The following is a 15675-nucleotide window of genomic DNA, read 5'->3' on the forward strand; positions in this document are numbered from 1 at the left end:
AGTATCTCTCAGCTAGACACTATAATGATCTTCTGGCTGTTTCCAGGCATCAATCTCCTCCTCGGTTCCATCCTTCACAGAGTGAAAACTTACAGAGTGTGAATTTCACTCTATCATTCATCAGCTCAAACACCTGCAACGGCTCCTCAGGATAAAGTCCCAAACTCAAATCTGCTCAGATGTTTGCCTTCTCCTGTGAGCCTGTGAGCTCCTAGATGGAAGAGACTGTGTCTTAGTCACTCTGCCTCCTGTGCTGAGCAGAATGCCAGGTATAAAGTAAGGGATCAGGGGCTTCCCTGGTGGTGCAGTGGTTAAGAATCCGCCTGCCAATGCAGGGGACACGGGTTCGAGCCCTGGTCCGGGAAGATCCCACATGCCGTGGAGCAACTAAACCCGTGCACCACAACTACTGAGCCTGACCTCTAGAGCCTGTGCACCACAACTACTAAACCCGCGTGCCACAACTTCTGAAGCCCACGTGCCTGAAGCCCATGCTCTGCAACAAGAGAAGCCACCGCAATGAGAAGTCTGCACACTGCAACCAAGAGTAGCCCCCGCTCGCCGCAACAAGAGAAAGCCCACGCACAGCAACGAAGACCCAATGCAGCCAAAAATAAATAAATAAAATAAATTAAAAAAAATAAATAAATAAAGTAAGGGATCAATAAATATTGGATAAAACTTCTGAAGTCCATTTATGTTGATGTTCCATAATGTACAGTTTATTCTGTCTCTGGCTGGGAGCCCAAGAGGCTCCAACATACACACCAAATTTCTTGCAGGTCTTGCTTGGTGTCACAGAACCACAAATATATTTGGGCCACAAATGATCCCAATGAGATCAAGTCCTTAAACATCCCACATCACTGCTGAACCTGCAAAAACTCCCCTTCACTCATCCTCTTAGAAAGCAGCAAAGCCTTGTTTCAGAAATTGGTTTCATATTCACTCGGATGAGAACTCACCATTGACCAATTCTTTGAAACCTCTGTGCTCCGTGTTAAGAGCAAGGCTGTACAGAACACAGTGGATCACTGCCCTCTAACCTCATCTCATTTACATATTCCTCAGGTGACTTGCCAATCTGTCAAGGTCATGAAGGCGCTAAATGGGTATCACTTGATGAAGAGGAATAACACCGCTCCTATTAAAGGAAACGAAGCTGTGATCTGTAAAGCCTGGGTGTACGCATTGGAATCAGCCCGCCGTACTGTTCCATACTCAGCTGTCTGACTTGGGGGTGGGGCAGGGGGCTGGCGCGTGACAGGTTAAGGACATTAGGTGTTCAATGGCATCTGCCTGTCTGAATATACTTCCACATATGAGAAGTGAAAAGTAAAATGCCACCTTTTCCCAGTTACTGTGGCATTTCATCAGCCACAAAAGTCAACAACCAAACCCTTTCAATGAAAGTTTTATCTTTCTTTGCTTCCACCAAGTTACCAATAAGCAAGAGGTACCATTTTAAAATCTAAGAGTCCTCACACAAATGGTACACAGGTAAGCCCTAGAAATATAGGAAATTAAATCATTTTATTGGACTCAGGACCAGGCACAGTCATCTTGGTGATGGCTGAGAGGAGGGGAGGTCATGGGAGAAGAATTAGTGAGAATTATTTTCCACCTCTAAGGAGGATTTATGTTGACACCTAAAATGTTTTATAAGTCTGCGAGTGATAGCATGAGAAAGACCCTTTTGCAGATTATGGGAATCACGTATTTTTCAATGTGAAACTGATGATTTTCAAAAGTTTTAAGGACATAATTAAAAAAAGAACATTTCTCTTAAAAAAAAGAGAGGTGGGAGAGGAAAACTAAAAGAGAACAGATATATTTAGGCAGTACAGTCTCACCATGAAATCTCCTGAGATGAAATGCATCTTTATTCCATTTTTTTCCTGTGTACTACACTCACCTTGCACGTTGTTGATTAACCCCAGCTAGCCATGAAATTAAGAGCATGCTGTTTCCATAAATATAAGGTAATTTTTCCAACATATATTTCTAAATGGCCTTATCAAAGAAAAGAGACTCCCCTCAGCTATATTTAAACACTTGTTTACCTGCAGGGAAAGTGCTTTCCTAATTTATTTTTTTTAAAGAACTTCACATAATGATAAAACAAGTTTTTCCTTCTAACTTACAAGACAGGACATCTGTAGACAATTAGAAACATAAAGTCCAATTGTCCATTCACATTTTGAAGGGTATATGGCGAAGGTCAAATTATTTTAATAGTACTCTGCACTGATTTCAGTTACTTCCTGTCCTGCCAAAATAATGAGGGAAAAAGCAAGATAAAGACTTTTCACTCTTGTATGATCAATATTGCAGAAAACTGTGCAAACTCAATGCCCTCCCAGCTATTAAACCTTGCCAAGTTTTAAAAAGGTTATGAATTTCATCACAAAAATAAAACCCCATAGGTAATTATGTCTTAATTAGTTGGGAATGAGGAGGAGGACAGAGAGGAAAATAGTCTAGATGTTTTCAGATAACGTATTTCTGGTTAAAAAGTATAAAAGCAACATTCCTAGAATAGCCTGGTTCTCTATAACATGTCTGTCCACATTTAGTCTAAAAGAAATAATGGCTTTTTTGGGGGGGGGGAAGTTCATTTAAAAAAGATATGATTTAGGAAAATAAATTTAAAAAATAAACAACATTAGTGCCCCATATTTCTGCAATACTGAGAATTTATCAAGCTATGAGTTCCAGATCCAGTAACTTCTTAGAATAGTCAAATGAATCCCTTCTGAATGGTCTATTAGTCCTAAGCTATGTCTTGGAAAATAATTATTCCAAACTACAGTGAAATCAAATTACCCTATATTCAGCATTATAAAGTTATAAATATACAGGTAGGCCCAATTCTATTGTTTGATACAGAAATGAATCTAATCACTATGCATTATATAATCTAATTCTATTCTTTGATACAGAAATGAATCTAATCATTATGCAATATATAATCACATAAATACTCAAACTTAAGTTTTATGAACCAGCCAGTCTAATTTTGTCATTTAGATTAAAAAAAACAAAATAGAGAATTTTAGCTATGACTTAAAATACACTTATTTTCCACTGGTTTAATCAAGATGCTTTTAAGCAACCAAAAGAAAAACTTTAGAAGTTAAGATTCTCATTTCATCACAACTCTTCTGGGCAACTAAAAAGGTCTCTAGAAGGGTTAAACGCATGTTGGAGATAAATACATTTTAGCTGACTGACTGCTAATTGCTACCTTACCTTCAGAATGCAAAAATGACAAGGATTTAAAACAACAGCATAGGTTCAAGGATTATTAAACTAGGAAATGTCCACTTTCAGAATATATTTTTTAAAAGACTAGACATGCTTTCTTAAGTCGTGACTTCTGATGAAAGCCAACATAACTACTGCATCAAGATGATCTTGGTTACAGAAGGTTTCCAGTAAGACCAGGCTAAGCGGCAGAACTGCACATGGTATTCTATGAGCTACCTGCCCCTGACTCTTAGGTTTTCAGAAACTTAGCGTGGTTATACTACAGCTTAAGTCGTATTTTAAAATCTACCTCTTGGGCTTCCCTGGTGGCGCAGTGGTTAAGAATCTGCCTGCCAATGCAGGGGACACGGGTTCGAGCCCTGGTCCAAGAAGATCCCACATGCTGTGGAGCAACTAAGCCCGTGAGCCACAACTCCTGAGCCTGTGCTCCAGAGCCCACAAGCCACAACTACTGAGCCCGCATGCCACAACTACTGAGCCCGTGCGCCTAGAGCCTGTGCTCTGCAACAAGAGAAACCACCGCAATGAGAAGCCCGCACACCACAAAGAAGAGTAGCCCCCGCGTGCCGCAGCTAGAGAAAGCCCACGTGCAGCAACCAAGACCCAATGCAGCCAAAAATAAAATAAATTTATTTTTAAAAATCTACCTCTTTATTTAATTGAAGAAAATGCAAACGTTCTAACAGGAAATATAAGCTATTAATACTGGCCTCCCATCATGTAAGCATGTCCATTTTTGGAAATGTCTTTTGTATGACTCAGTGTAACTTTAGGTAAATATCTTAACCTCTCTGTTCCTAGGTAAAAAGAAGAGGTGAGATTATAAATAATTCCAATTTCCTTCCAACATCAGGAAAATCCATCTACCATATCAAAAATAATGAAGAGATTTTGTTTGAAAGATAGATACTTAACTCACTTAGGAGTAATGTTAATTTTGATTTTTCAGCAATCAAAAACCTAAATGCCTGTAATGAGAACTTCAATTTTAAGACAAATCAGTATGTTCATTTAAACTCAAAACTTTTTCAAGCAACCTCTGATATGACAAATTATTACCTCTCAACACTTACTGAGAGTCTACTTCTAGTATAAAACTCTACCTCACACCCTTCCACATACCCAGCAAACACATACCTCACCGCCACTGCTCTTCATAAGAAACGCAGAGATAGAAGCAACAGAAAGGACCCTGCACAGGCCATGAGTTTCCAATTCCCTCACAGAAACCAGAGAAGTTAGAAGGCATCTCCAGAGACTATGAATGGACCTACGATTACATCAGACATGAATTCACGTCTCCATTACACCTACCTCAGAGACTGGAATGCGAAACATAATAAAAAAATGAAGGAGAGATTTTCCTCAGAAGTTCCTCAATACATTCTGTGTCTATAATCAATCCCTGAATTCCAACTCTCCACACAACCAAACATTTCACAAAAAAGAGGAAAAAAAAAGTAGCATGTCTAGTCAGGGCCAGGAAATGCACCTTCCAGTCAGTTACTATCTGAGTCAGGCCCAGTGAGTTTGGGGTTGTAAAAGCAGGTTTCTGAAACAGTGATATTATGTTCTCTTATATGAAGTTTAGAGCCGGAAGACACAATTTTCACACACGGCATGAGTTAGGAGAGGGCAGAATCGAGAAAAACCAAACAAGAGATGGACCCCAATGTGTCAGCACGTACAGAGAACTGGTAAGAAAACTTCTAAGACCTTTGGCAAATGCCCAATAAAAGGTTCTCAAATTTATTGTGTTCTTCCTTAGTGTGCCTGTCTTCTTCGGAGCCATCTGTTAAGTATAACATGGCATTCATACAGTATTTCTTACCAAATATTTAACACACCTTATCCTTCGGGTATGATTTGACAAGTAAAAAACACAAAAAACATGTTTCCAGGATGCTGACACTGTCTTTATGAGTAAAATGAGGTTTCGTCAACCCGAGAGAAGTCTGCTGACCCTGGTGCCTGGCTTGAGGTTCTTCAGTGAGGGAACCCTCAGACAGACACGGTCCATTTGTACCACACCCTACTTCTGTAACATTCTCCCGGCCTGCCCCAACTTGAATGGGAAAACCACTGCAAGTTGAAATAGGGCAACTGCACAGAAAGAAATCATGGCTCCTCTCCATAAGAGGCTTAACGATCTAGATGCAGACCCAGTGAGCACAGCTGCATTGTACTGCGGAAAGGCCTTGGGCTTTCAACAGACAAACCTGGTTTTCACTCCAGCTCTACCACGTCATGGCCCCACGCCCTTTGGGTAAGTAATCCTGAAACCCACACTTGCCTGTGCAAGGTAGACAGGATATCCACCTTGCTGGGTTATTGTCAAGGTCGAATGATAGAACACATGTCAAGTACTCAGCAGAGTGCCTGGCATACAGTAGGTGCTCAGTAAATGCCAGTGCTTTATCTCTTTCCTGGATAGAAAGAACATGCAGATACAAAGACTTACAAAGCAACACAGACACACAGCTACAGCTCTAAGGAGACAAGCGGTACAGAAGTAATTCAAAGTAGCTGAGGAGGTCAGAAAGTTCTACATCATTCTCATCAGAAATGACCCTTGAGGGGCAGCTCCATAGAGCTTAGGTTCCCCTAAGTTCTCCGGCACCCGAAACAATGTGGAAATATATCCTCGCCTCTCCTGTGGACTCAAGAAAAGACGTCTCAGAAGTGTTACTTAATGAAAGTCTTCATGGAAGGAGGAAAAACTGGTTGTCCATATTCTTTGCGCAATCACAATCACTAAATGGCAACGCTTTATGTTTTAAGATTCTTAGATAATTGTGATATATTCAAGAAAGTAAGATACTGTTTTCCAAATCCAACTCCTCTCAAAAATTAGAGAGGGCACCTTTCTTGCAGATGGCCATGGTGCTTTGGTTTTTGTTTTTTCGGCGAATGATGACTCTGGAACATTCGCTCAAACTTGGAAGAGAAGAGAGTTTACAACTCAGTTTAGGATACTCTTTGAGTCTGATGTGAAAATTTCTCAAATATTTCTACCAAAATAGTTCAACAGGGCTCAGAGCCTAATAATAAGCTGAGAGATTTTATCAGCGCTACGTGACTGAAGGTACTCTGAATGCCTGGGGAGCACCCAAATGTTTTTAACAAGTTGGTTACTATGTAACTACAAAACAGGAGCCTCCTACGCAATTCTAGAATTACTTCAGGCTCTCCAGGGAATTTTTTTTCCAACTGATAGCTAAAAATCATCTGACATGGTTACCTGTAGTATCAATACTATTTTAAGCAAAAAGATATGAAAAATAAATAAGAATGGATGGAAACTAATCTTTTTTAGTCTGTGACCTTAAGCAAGGCCAGTCACCCCTTGCAGTTAAATAATGGCAAGTTATTAAATATTCACCAACTTCACAAATAAATGCTTTTTGTGAAGGTCACACTTGCCCATAGAGCAGGAAGAACACAAGCTATAGAGCTGCCCTGTCTGGTAGGATGGCCACCAGCCACATGTAGCTATTAAGCAGGAGAAATGGGGCTAGTCCAACCTGTGCTGTGTCAGTGGAAGACCTCAAAAACTTAGTAGGAAAGAAAGACTACAAAATATCTCATTAATTTTATATTGTAGAGATGCTGAAATAATATTCTAGCTATCTAGGATAAACTGAAATATATTACTAAAATGAATTTCATTTGCTTGTTTTTTTTTTTAATGTGGCTACTAGTACATGTAAAATGACATTTGCAGAAGGACAAATATCATATGACATCGCTTATATGTGGAATCTCAAAAACAATGGTACAAATAAATGTATTTACAAAACAGAAACAGAGTCACAGATGTAGAAAACAAACTGATGGTTACCAGGTGGAGAAAGAGGGGGAGGGATAGATTGGAAGATTGGGATTGACATATACACATTACTATATATAAAATAGATAACTAATAAGGACTTACTATATAGCACAGGGACCTCTATTCAATACTCTGTAATGACCTATTTGGGAAAAGAATCTAAAAAAGAATGGGGGTGTATATATATGTGTATGTATAACTGATTCACTATGCTGTACAGCAGGAAGTATACAACATTGTGAATCAACTATACTCCAAGAGGGAGGAGATTTGCGGATGTATGTACGTGTATAGCTGACTCACTTTGTTCTACAGCAGAAACTAACACACCATTGTAAAGCAATTATACTCCAATAAAGATGTTAAAAAAATACATCCAAAGAAAATTTTTTTAAAGGCACAAACAAAAAACAGAAACAAAAAATTAAAATGACATTTGCTGTCTGCATCATGGGCTGGGTGGGGGACAGAGCCGGTGAGGGTGTTTCTGCTTGGGTTGTAAATCAGCTACGCCAGGGTGACTGACCCTCTGGGCATCGCTCACTGTCTCTCTGCCTTGGGTTTCTTCTTTTGTAAGATGTTGAGAGCTTGGACTAGACGTCTTTTTTTTTTTTTAAAGATTGGGTTTTTTTTGATGCAGAACATTTTTTTTTTTTGTCTTTTTTTTTTTTTTTTTTTGTCTTTACTGAATTTGTTACAATATTGCTTCTGTTTTATGTTTTGGTTTTTTGGCCCCGAGGCATGTGGGATCTTAGCTCCCCGACCAGAGATCGAACCTGCACCCCCTGCATTGGAAGGCGAAGTCTTAACCACTGGACCGCCAGGGAAGTTCCGGACTAGACGTCTTTTAAAACCACTATGGCTTTAACATTCTAGGATTCAAGTGTGCAAGAGTTATTGCTGGTGGAGAAAAGACACAGGACAGGCTGATGGCAGTGTTGGAGCTAGGAGGCAAAGCAGCTTCCCTAGAGCTGAGCTCCGGATGGGGGCCTAAGAAAAGCCCAGGGCATCCCTTACAGCCACCCAGCAGCTCATGTGCCCCGAGCCTAGAGACAGTGCTCTTCTACCTCTGCCGCCTGCCACCAGCAGCTGACAGGAGAATTTGAGGAAAGCCCTGCCCCGTGTGGGGCTGGCTGCAGGGCTCAGCACGTGCAGCACCTATTAGCAGATGAGCTGCTCTGTAGCAGCACAGCCCACGGGTGGCACGCTGTCAGCTTAGGCCCAGGGTGCAGTGGGACAGAAACACATTACAGCTGCCAAAGGCTGACTTCACCGATGTGCCACACATCCACTCCGCAGGAGCCCGACAACTGGTAAAACACCGACGCTGTACTCATAAAATGTTTGCAAGACCTAATCCAAATTCTAGCAAACCCGGATTTGGGGGTTTATCACACTCCTGAAAGAAGCATTTTTTTTAAAAAGCAAATAAATATCAGTTTCATCCGAAGTGTTATTTGCTATATCTTTTGTTTTCCAGAATCAGTTAAAATGGAACCTTCTGAGTTAACTTGGATTGAAAGACAGAGTCGTCACTCACTGGCACGGCCCTTGGGAGTCCTCGCCATCGGTCCCAAGCCACCTTCCTGGTCCACTGTCCACGATTTGACAGCAGCCTTCGGCAAACATTTTTGGGGGCATCTACCTTGTGCCAAGCACTGGGATAAAACAGCAAGTAACACCCAGTTCCGGTGCTGAATCAGCTTTCAAGGTGTAGCGGGTGTTGGCCTGGAGAACGCCAAGTGAGGAGACAAATGTGGTTCCCTGAAAGTTCAGTGACACATAGAGGGTGCTGGCCTTAGGAGCACCCAACCCTGGCCTGGAGGGTCTGGGAAGGCTTTTGGAGGAAGTGAAATCTACCTTGGCTAAGAACTGACCAAGGGAAGAAGAGAAGGAAGAATCAGTCCTTGTGGAAAGAGTGATGTGCTCAAAAGTCTAGAAGTGAAAATGAACAAGGCTGGAATTCAGAGGGTAAAGGGGCCAGGGACAAGAGATGAACCTAGAGAGGTATGCAGGGGCCAGACTCAGCAGGGCATTGAACACTCTGGGAAGGAGGTGATGATGGCCTAAATCTAAGCCGTGGCCTCGAGGATGCAGTGCCCAGCCTCACTCCACCTAGCCTCAATGGGATCATACTGCTTCACACTCCCCGGGCATGCCGTGCACTCCCGGGCTGTCGGGCCTTTGCACAAGCGGTCCTTTCTCTCTTGAGTGCCTCCTCTGTCCCTTACATGGACTTATGTAAGGCGCCTCTCAAAGGTCTCTTCCTGTACAAACCCTCCCCAACCCCAAGACTGAATCAATCAATCAGTTCCTACGCCATGCACTTACTTCTTGTAATAGAGACTTTGTGGAGAGGAGGGTGTCTGCCCAAATTAATATCTGACTTCTTGCAGAATCACCCCTCTCGGTGGCAGCCGAGCAGCTGTGTCCAGGCAATGTGACCATGTGCCTTGGGCATCGCTGACCAAGTCAGGAGAGGACGCTGGAACCAGGTCTCGCCTCTCTCACTCAGAAACCAAGGCTGAGACATGCTAGTAGGTCCTGCCATGTGCTTTATCTGGGGGAACATTTAAACTTGGGATCTATGGGCTAGGCGACCTCTCCATTGTATGGAGAAAGCTGAGCAAGAAAACCAGTGGCTTCCGTGGTTCTTGACAACTTTCCAGTACCTTGTTCTAGTCACTCACGATCCCTGACCAGATGTCATGGTGCTAGGGACGTGAAGACCCCTGTCTCCTTCTGACTCATCCCAACTCTTGGTGTGAGCTACTTGGAATGGGTTTCAGATACTGCCATCCTGAAAAAGGTACTCTTTTTAGGGCTCTATTGCCTTTATACAGAAATTACTCACTTCTGTCCTAAAATCAAAGTGGATACATATGTGACATGGGGGCTGTCACTTTCAGAGCCAATTCCAGATGAACACATGACCATAGAGTCACAGCACTCTTTATCTGGGCCTCACAAGCCACCACCCCAGTGTTCCAGGTGGCCCTGAAAAAATTAACTGGAACTGACACACAAGAGAAAAGTTATTGGCCATCAATGTTCTAGATTGGAGTCTACTTGAAGGAAGGTATTATGTCCTTTTCATGGTTGCAATCACAACATCCAGCTTTGTGCTGGACACAAGGGCAGTACGGAAGAATGCTTGTTGGAGGATAAATTATGACTATCATGGTTGAGACCTGTTGCTCATTCCTGACTCTTCATTCACCCAAGATATCTTTAGCTCAACGGAAGTACAGAAAGAACTCATTCTTTCCCATTTTAGAAACAAGGTCAGTAATTCAATTAGTAGTGAAGGAGCTGACATCTCGGTCTCAGGTACACACTTACAAGCCACCCCTGCCTATCTATAACTTGTTCTTCTTTCTTCTCCCTGAGGATATGGACACATTTTAAAGTTACATTAATTTGGAGCAACGGTTCCTAAAATTCTTAGAGAATCAGGACATTCTCTTCTTTCCAAGTTAATTATATACATTCATAAAGTTTGGCCTACTAACTTATTTGCTGATTATTTTGCCAGTGTATCCATAATGTATCACAAATTTATTTATGCAATCTGAAAAAAAAGTGATCTAAATACCATAGGATAATCTGTAAACTTCAGGAACTGTAAATCCTGAAAACTTCAGGAAGTGTAAACGACAGGAAACCTATAAATTGCAGGAACTCTGTCACAGCAAAGCCATGATTATTCCTTTCCCCACTTAATGTCTCTATCATATACAGACCTTCCCACGGGACATGATCCCCTCCTTGACCCACTGGAGCAAAAAGTCTTTCTGACTACCTTGATAGGCTACAATTAGTAAACAAACAAAAAGGGCATCTTAAAAATCAGTAACATACCAACTCCATTAACTGTTTGAGCTGACCTATCTCTTCAGGCAGCGATCCAAGTTTGTTGTTACTTGCAATTAAGACTTTGAGAGGCAGACCACACAGGCAGGCCGGCAGGGCGGACAGCTGATTCCGACTGCGAAGAAATAAAAGAACTCTGGTAAACAGGCAGGCTACTTCATACTGTTTGTGAACATGTTTTTTCAACAAACAAGGAGAAAGGAGTGACCGAAGAAAACATTTTGCAAATATAAAAAGTCTGATAAACTTTTATAAAAATGCAAATCCCAAGTGTATAAGAAAATAAAAAATAGTTTTTAAAAATGAGGGGCATAGGCACTTGTGAGGGAAACAACTTTTTCCACAACAAGGGACCCTATCAAGCCCCCTGAAGATGCTGAGCTGTTGGCCAGCTCGAGAGCATATGGGCAACACAGGCTGTACCACCAATAGCAACGGGAAGCTGGTGCCAACTGTTCCCTCTCTGACAGTGTGAACGGGAGATGCAGCGAGGACGAAAGCAACCAGCCGCTGCAGCGCAAGGAAGCATCATCGCATCCATCTTAGTAGTGACGAGGAAGATCATTTTGCTGTAACTCACAAAACCCCCGGGCCCATTTCCAACGTTTTGTTAAAGCAAGAGCTCTGTGGTTAAATTCTGCTTGGGTTATCTGTGAGAGAGCTAATTAAAAAAGAAAAAGGAAAAGTCGGCCTTCTGGCAAAAGTGAAGTTGGAGCCAAGAGGGGTTCAGTTTCACAGAGGAGCATGAAAAGTGTGAGCCCAGGCCTCACCTCTGCTCTTCACCAAAAGGTCTCTACTCTACTTAATGGTCCGCATTGAGAAGTCTTTAAATTTCCCATCATCAACGCTAGTTGACTGAGAGACAGGAAAATATAGGATAAATGAAATCTACGAATCACATCAAGGATATGTCGACCATTTATTTACCTTCCCCCTCCACAAGGAGTCCTTTTCCTGCTATCAAGTAAGGAGACAGATGGTTTTCAGTTTCCCTTTCTTTCTCGCCATTCTGCTGAGGGAGCCAACCACCAGACAGTGAAATATCTACAAATCTGTATTTGGAACTTCTGCGTGTATTCGCACACACGTGTGAGACTTCGGAAGCTGTGGTACCATGTGTGTATTTGTGGGTGTGCATATGTCTTTGTGTGTGAGAGATGGGAACAGACAGCTAGACTGGAAACACACCAAGATGTTATCAGTAGCCATTTTTGGGGAGTAGGCACAGTGAGTGGATTTTATTTTCTTTATTACACTTTGCTGTATTTTCCAAAATTCCTACCAAGTGCTTTCATAATTTGGGAAGAAATATCATTATAAAAAGAAACTTCATTGGATACTGGCTACATGGGTGCTTCTAGGTGTGGAAATTCATGAAGATGTACACTTACAATCTGTGTACTTTTCCACACATATGTTATAGTTCAGCGGAACCTTTTACTCCCTCACCCTACCGTGTGAGGGGGTGGGTATCTGATTAGGAAAGGGTGTCTCTAATGGACGGGCTCAGAAAAAGCAGGTGCTGTGCTGTCAAAATAGCCTTTCCAACCTGGGTCCCCCCTGTGACCACTGTGACCAGGGGCCTGATGCCAGGTAACCATACTCTAGCAAGAAAATGTAGAGCCATGTCTTCTCTCCCCTGCCCAGATGTGAAAAGGAAGCTCTTTGCAAAAAGGCACAGAAGGAAGAGAGCTTTCTCTCAGGGGGTCCAGCAGAGGGGGAAGGAGAGTGAGAGCCCTGAGGGTGGAGGTTGTATCCTGGTGCTGGAAGGACCAGCTGGCTCTTAGCTTCCCCTTGGTTAGGATAACAGGCTAGAATAGGGGCAATGGGCTCGCCCTGACACTCTCTCCTGATGTCTGGGGGCAGCGGAAGGGGAAGCCAGGGCTACCAGGCTGTCTTTCTGTGCTCTCACACCCCTCGCGCTGCCCCCTCTCAGCTGCAAGAGCCCAGGAGGGCTCCTCGGTCTTGAGGAGGGGGCCTTCCCAGTGCCCTGCTGGGACAGCTTTCTTCAAGCTCCAGAAAAGTTTCCTGAGATACTCCCTCTGCAAAGGAGAACCCAGTTTATTAAAAGGCGGCAAGTAAATAATTTGGCATTTGTGGTTTAAAATATTTCTTAATATACAATTTCACATAGTAAGGACTGCTAAATTAAAACGTTAATACGGTAATCCTCTTACTCTGGAGCCATATTTGAACTTCCTCTGGAAGAGAGGATAACGGGAACAAAGATAAGCATTTTTAGAAATTTCTACGCTATTTTCCACAGAATCAACAATTACAGTTGGAGATCTTTCCTGTGTTTCTCTGCTTGGAAGCTCAGATTTAAAGTATTCCCTGTCTCACTACCTCGATGCAGGCATCTAATCAGATTCGCAGGTACTGCATTGGATGAGCATCTATATACCATTTAAGCAATGCAGTGAAGCTTTTGCTTCCTTCAGACACGTGAGCATTTGAAATCACATGGGATTATTCCCACTGCAGTTCTTCCAGGATGGGTAACTAATTTAAAATAAAATTTAGGCTTGTAAAGCATTTGCGGTTTCTTTGACGGGGATGAATGCTTTTTATGATTAAAGCAGCTGATGGAATAGCCTATTTATTTATGCCCTACACATTCCTCTATCTACACTGTAGTTAATCACCTGTAGGCAAATCAAGATGCCAGGACTAGTCATAATACAGCATGCCACAGGCCTGGGGCACATTTCTTCTATTTCATCCATCCGTTCCCTCAGCCTGTACTTTGTATATTTTATCACAGGATGTTCCTGTATTACTGGTAATTTCCCCCATAGAAAAAGGAAATACACACGCACACAAAAACCCATTAGCTCTCCAGCAAATATTTATAAAGACGAGGAGAAACTGCACGCCCTTTAATCCTCTCCCCACTAAAGACCACAACAGCAGCCTAAGCTTTTTTTTTTTTTTTTTTTTTTTTTTTTTTTGCGGTACGCGGGCCTCTCACTGTTGTGGCCTCTCCCGTTGCGGAGCACAGGCTCCGGGATGCGCAGGTTCAGTGGCCATAGCTCACGGGCCTAGCTGCTCCGCGGCCCAGACCGGGGCGCGAACCCGTGTCCCTTGCATCGGTAGGCGGACTCTCAACCACTGCACCACCAGGGAAGCCCAGCCTAAGCTTTTTGAAACTACTCATCTGGCAGCAACTTTTCTCAAGCAAGTAAGTGCCTCAGGCCACAATCCACCACTCTGGCCCCCACTTGTCTCCTGCAGCCCTCTGCACTATGAACAGGCCCTTGAAGGAAACAGTGGTTAAAAATAAGGCCGTACAGCATCTGATCAGGTAATGGCCAACATTTATTTTCAAATCCAGCCTGGGAGTCACATCTGAAAGCAATATATTTAAAAAAAAAAAAAAAAAGATTTTTTTAAACTCACTCATTACAAAAAAGTAAATTAACGGGGGGAAAAGGGCCACTTATTCAGAAGTAGAAATTACAGATTCGGTCATGGTGGCCTGAGCCTTCCTGCCAGCACAGAGCAGGGCCTCCCCAGTGTTTCTTGTCACTCTCCCTGCTCAGGCTTGGTGGAGGATGGCGCGAGGAGGAAGGAGGCGGGGCGGGAAGGCAGCGGGCTCTTACCAGCCTGTGATTACTGCTAACGCTTTGTCTTCCTTCCTTCTCGGCTGAATGACTTCCTACTAGAGTGACTGGTCTGTTTCCTCATTTCAGGGTGAAACAAGGCAGCTCATCATAACCTCAACAGTTCTGATAGCCTAAGTTTGCAGGTTAAATTCCTCTTCAAGTAGCGCTACCCTCGCTTAACAAAAGTCCTAAATTAAGGAATTCACAAACCAAGTCACTTCTGCATGGTTTCACTTTTATTTATTTATTTTTTAATAAATTTATTTTATTTATTTATTTATTTTTGGCTGCGTTGGGTCTTGGTTGCTGCACGGGGGCTTTCTCTAATTGCGGCGAGCGGGGGCTACTCTTCGTTGCGGTGTGCGTGCTTCTCACTGCGGTGGCTTCTCTTGTTGCGGAGCACGGGCTCTAGGCGTGTGGGCTTCAGTAGTTGTGGCTCACGGGCTCCAGTGCACAGGCTCAGTAGTTGTGGCACACAAGCTTCGTTGCTCCGCGGCATGTGGGATCTTCCCGGACCAGGGCTCAAACCCATGTCCCCTGCGTTGGCAGGCAGATTCTTAACCACTGCGCCACCAGGGAAGCCCCGGTTTCACTTTTAGAGAGTGTTATTTTAATGTATTTTGACTATGGCCTTCCTTAATTATTAATATCCATGCTTTCAGACTTAATTTTGGTATTTAACACTATTTATTACTGGTTTATCAGAAAGTTATTTTCCTTAACGTATGTGATGAGAAAAACATGCTATAGTCTTACATGTGATTTTATTATCAGACAGCATATGTGTTTTTTATTCTACTGGAATAGATCCTTTTTGTAAGTGAATGGGTTCACTTAATAATGAAACATGGAATCCACTTAATTTATAGAAAGATTTCTGTAACAGATTCACCTACTCAGTTGGTACAGAGATCACCAACTGTGGAATTAGAAAACCTGGGTTCAAGTCTCATCTCTGCCATAATCGACCATAGAACTTCAGGTAAGTCACCTACCTCTCTGACTCTGTCAGCCATAAAACATAGATAATAATACCCACCTAACATGATACATGAGATTATGGATGTAAAAGTGCTTTTAGCCCAACACTAAATC

The 15675-nt window shown here is 42.6% G+C and overlaps 1 protein-coding gene across 3 annotated transcripts in view; it reads right to left on the reverse strand.

The window, feature by feature from the left end:
- Positions 1-15675, reverse strand: part of LRCH1 (leucine rich repeats and calponin homology domain containing 1) — a 187257-nt gene that overhangs the window by 65009 nt on the left and 106573 nt on the right. For all 3 annotated transcript variants that reach the window (XM_065895830.1, XM_065895829.1, XM_065895828.1), the window contains exon 3: positions 10964-11090. In XM_065895830.1, coding sequence (XP_065751902.1) covers positions 10964-11090 — 127 coding nt within the window. The remainder of the gene's footprint in view (positions 1-10963; positions 11091-15675) is intronic.

Source organism: Phocoena phocoena, chromosome 18 (genome assembly GCF_963924675.1).
Source record: "Phocoena phocoena chromosome 18, mPhoPho1.1, whole genome shotgun sequence".
Lineage (NCBI taxonomy): Eukaryota > Metazoa > Chordata > Mammalia > Artiodactyla > Phocoenidae > Phocoena > Phocoena phocoena.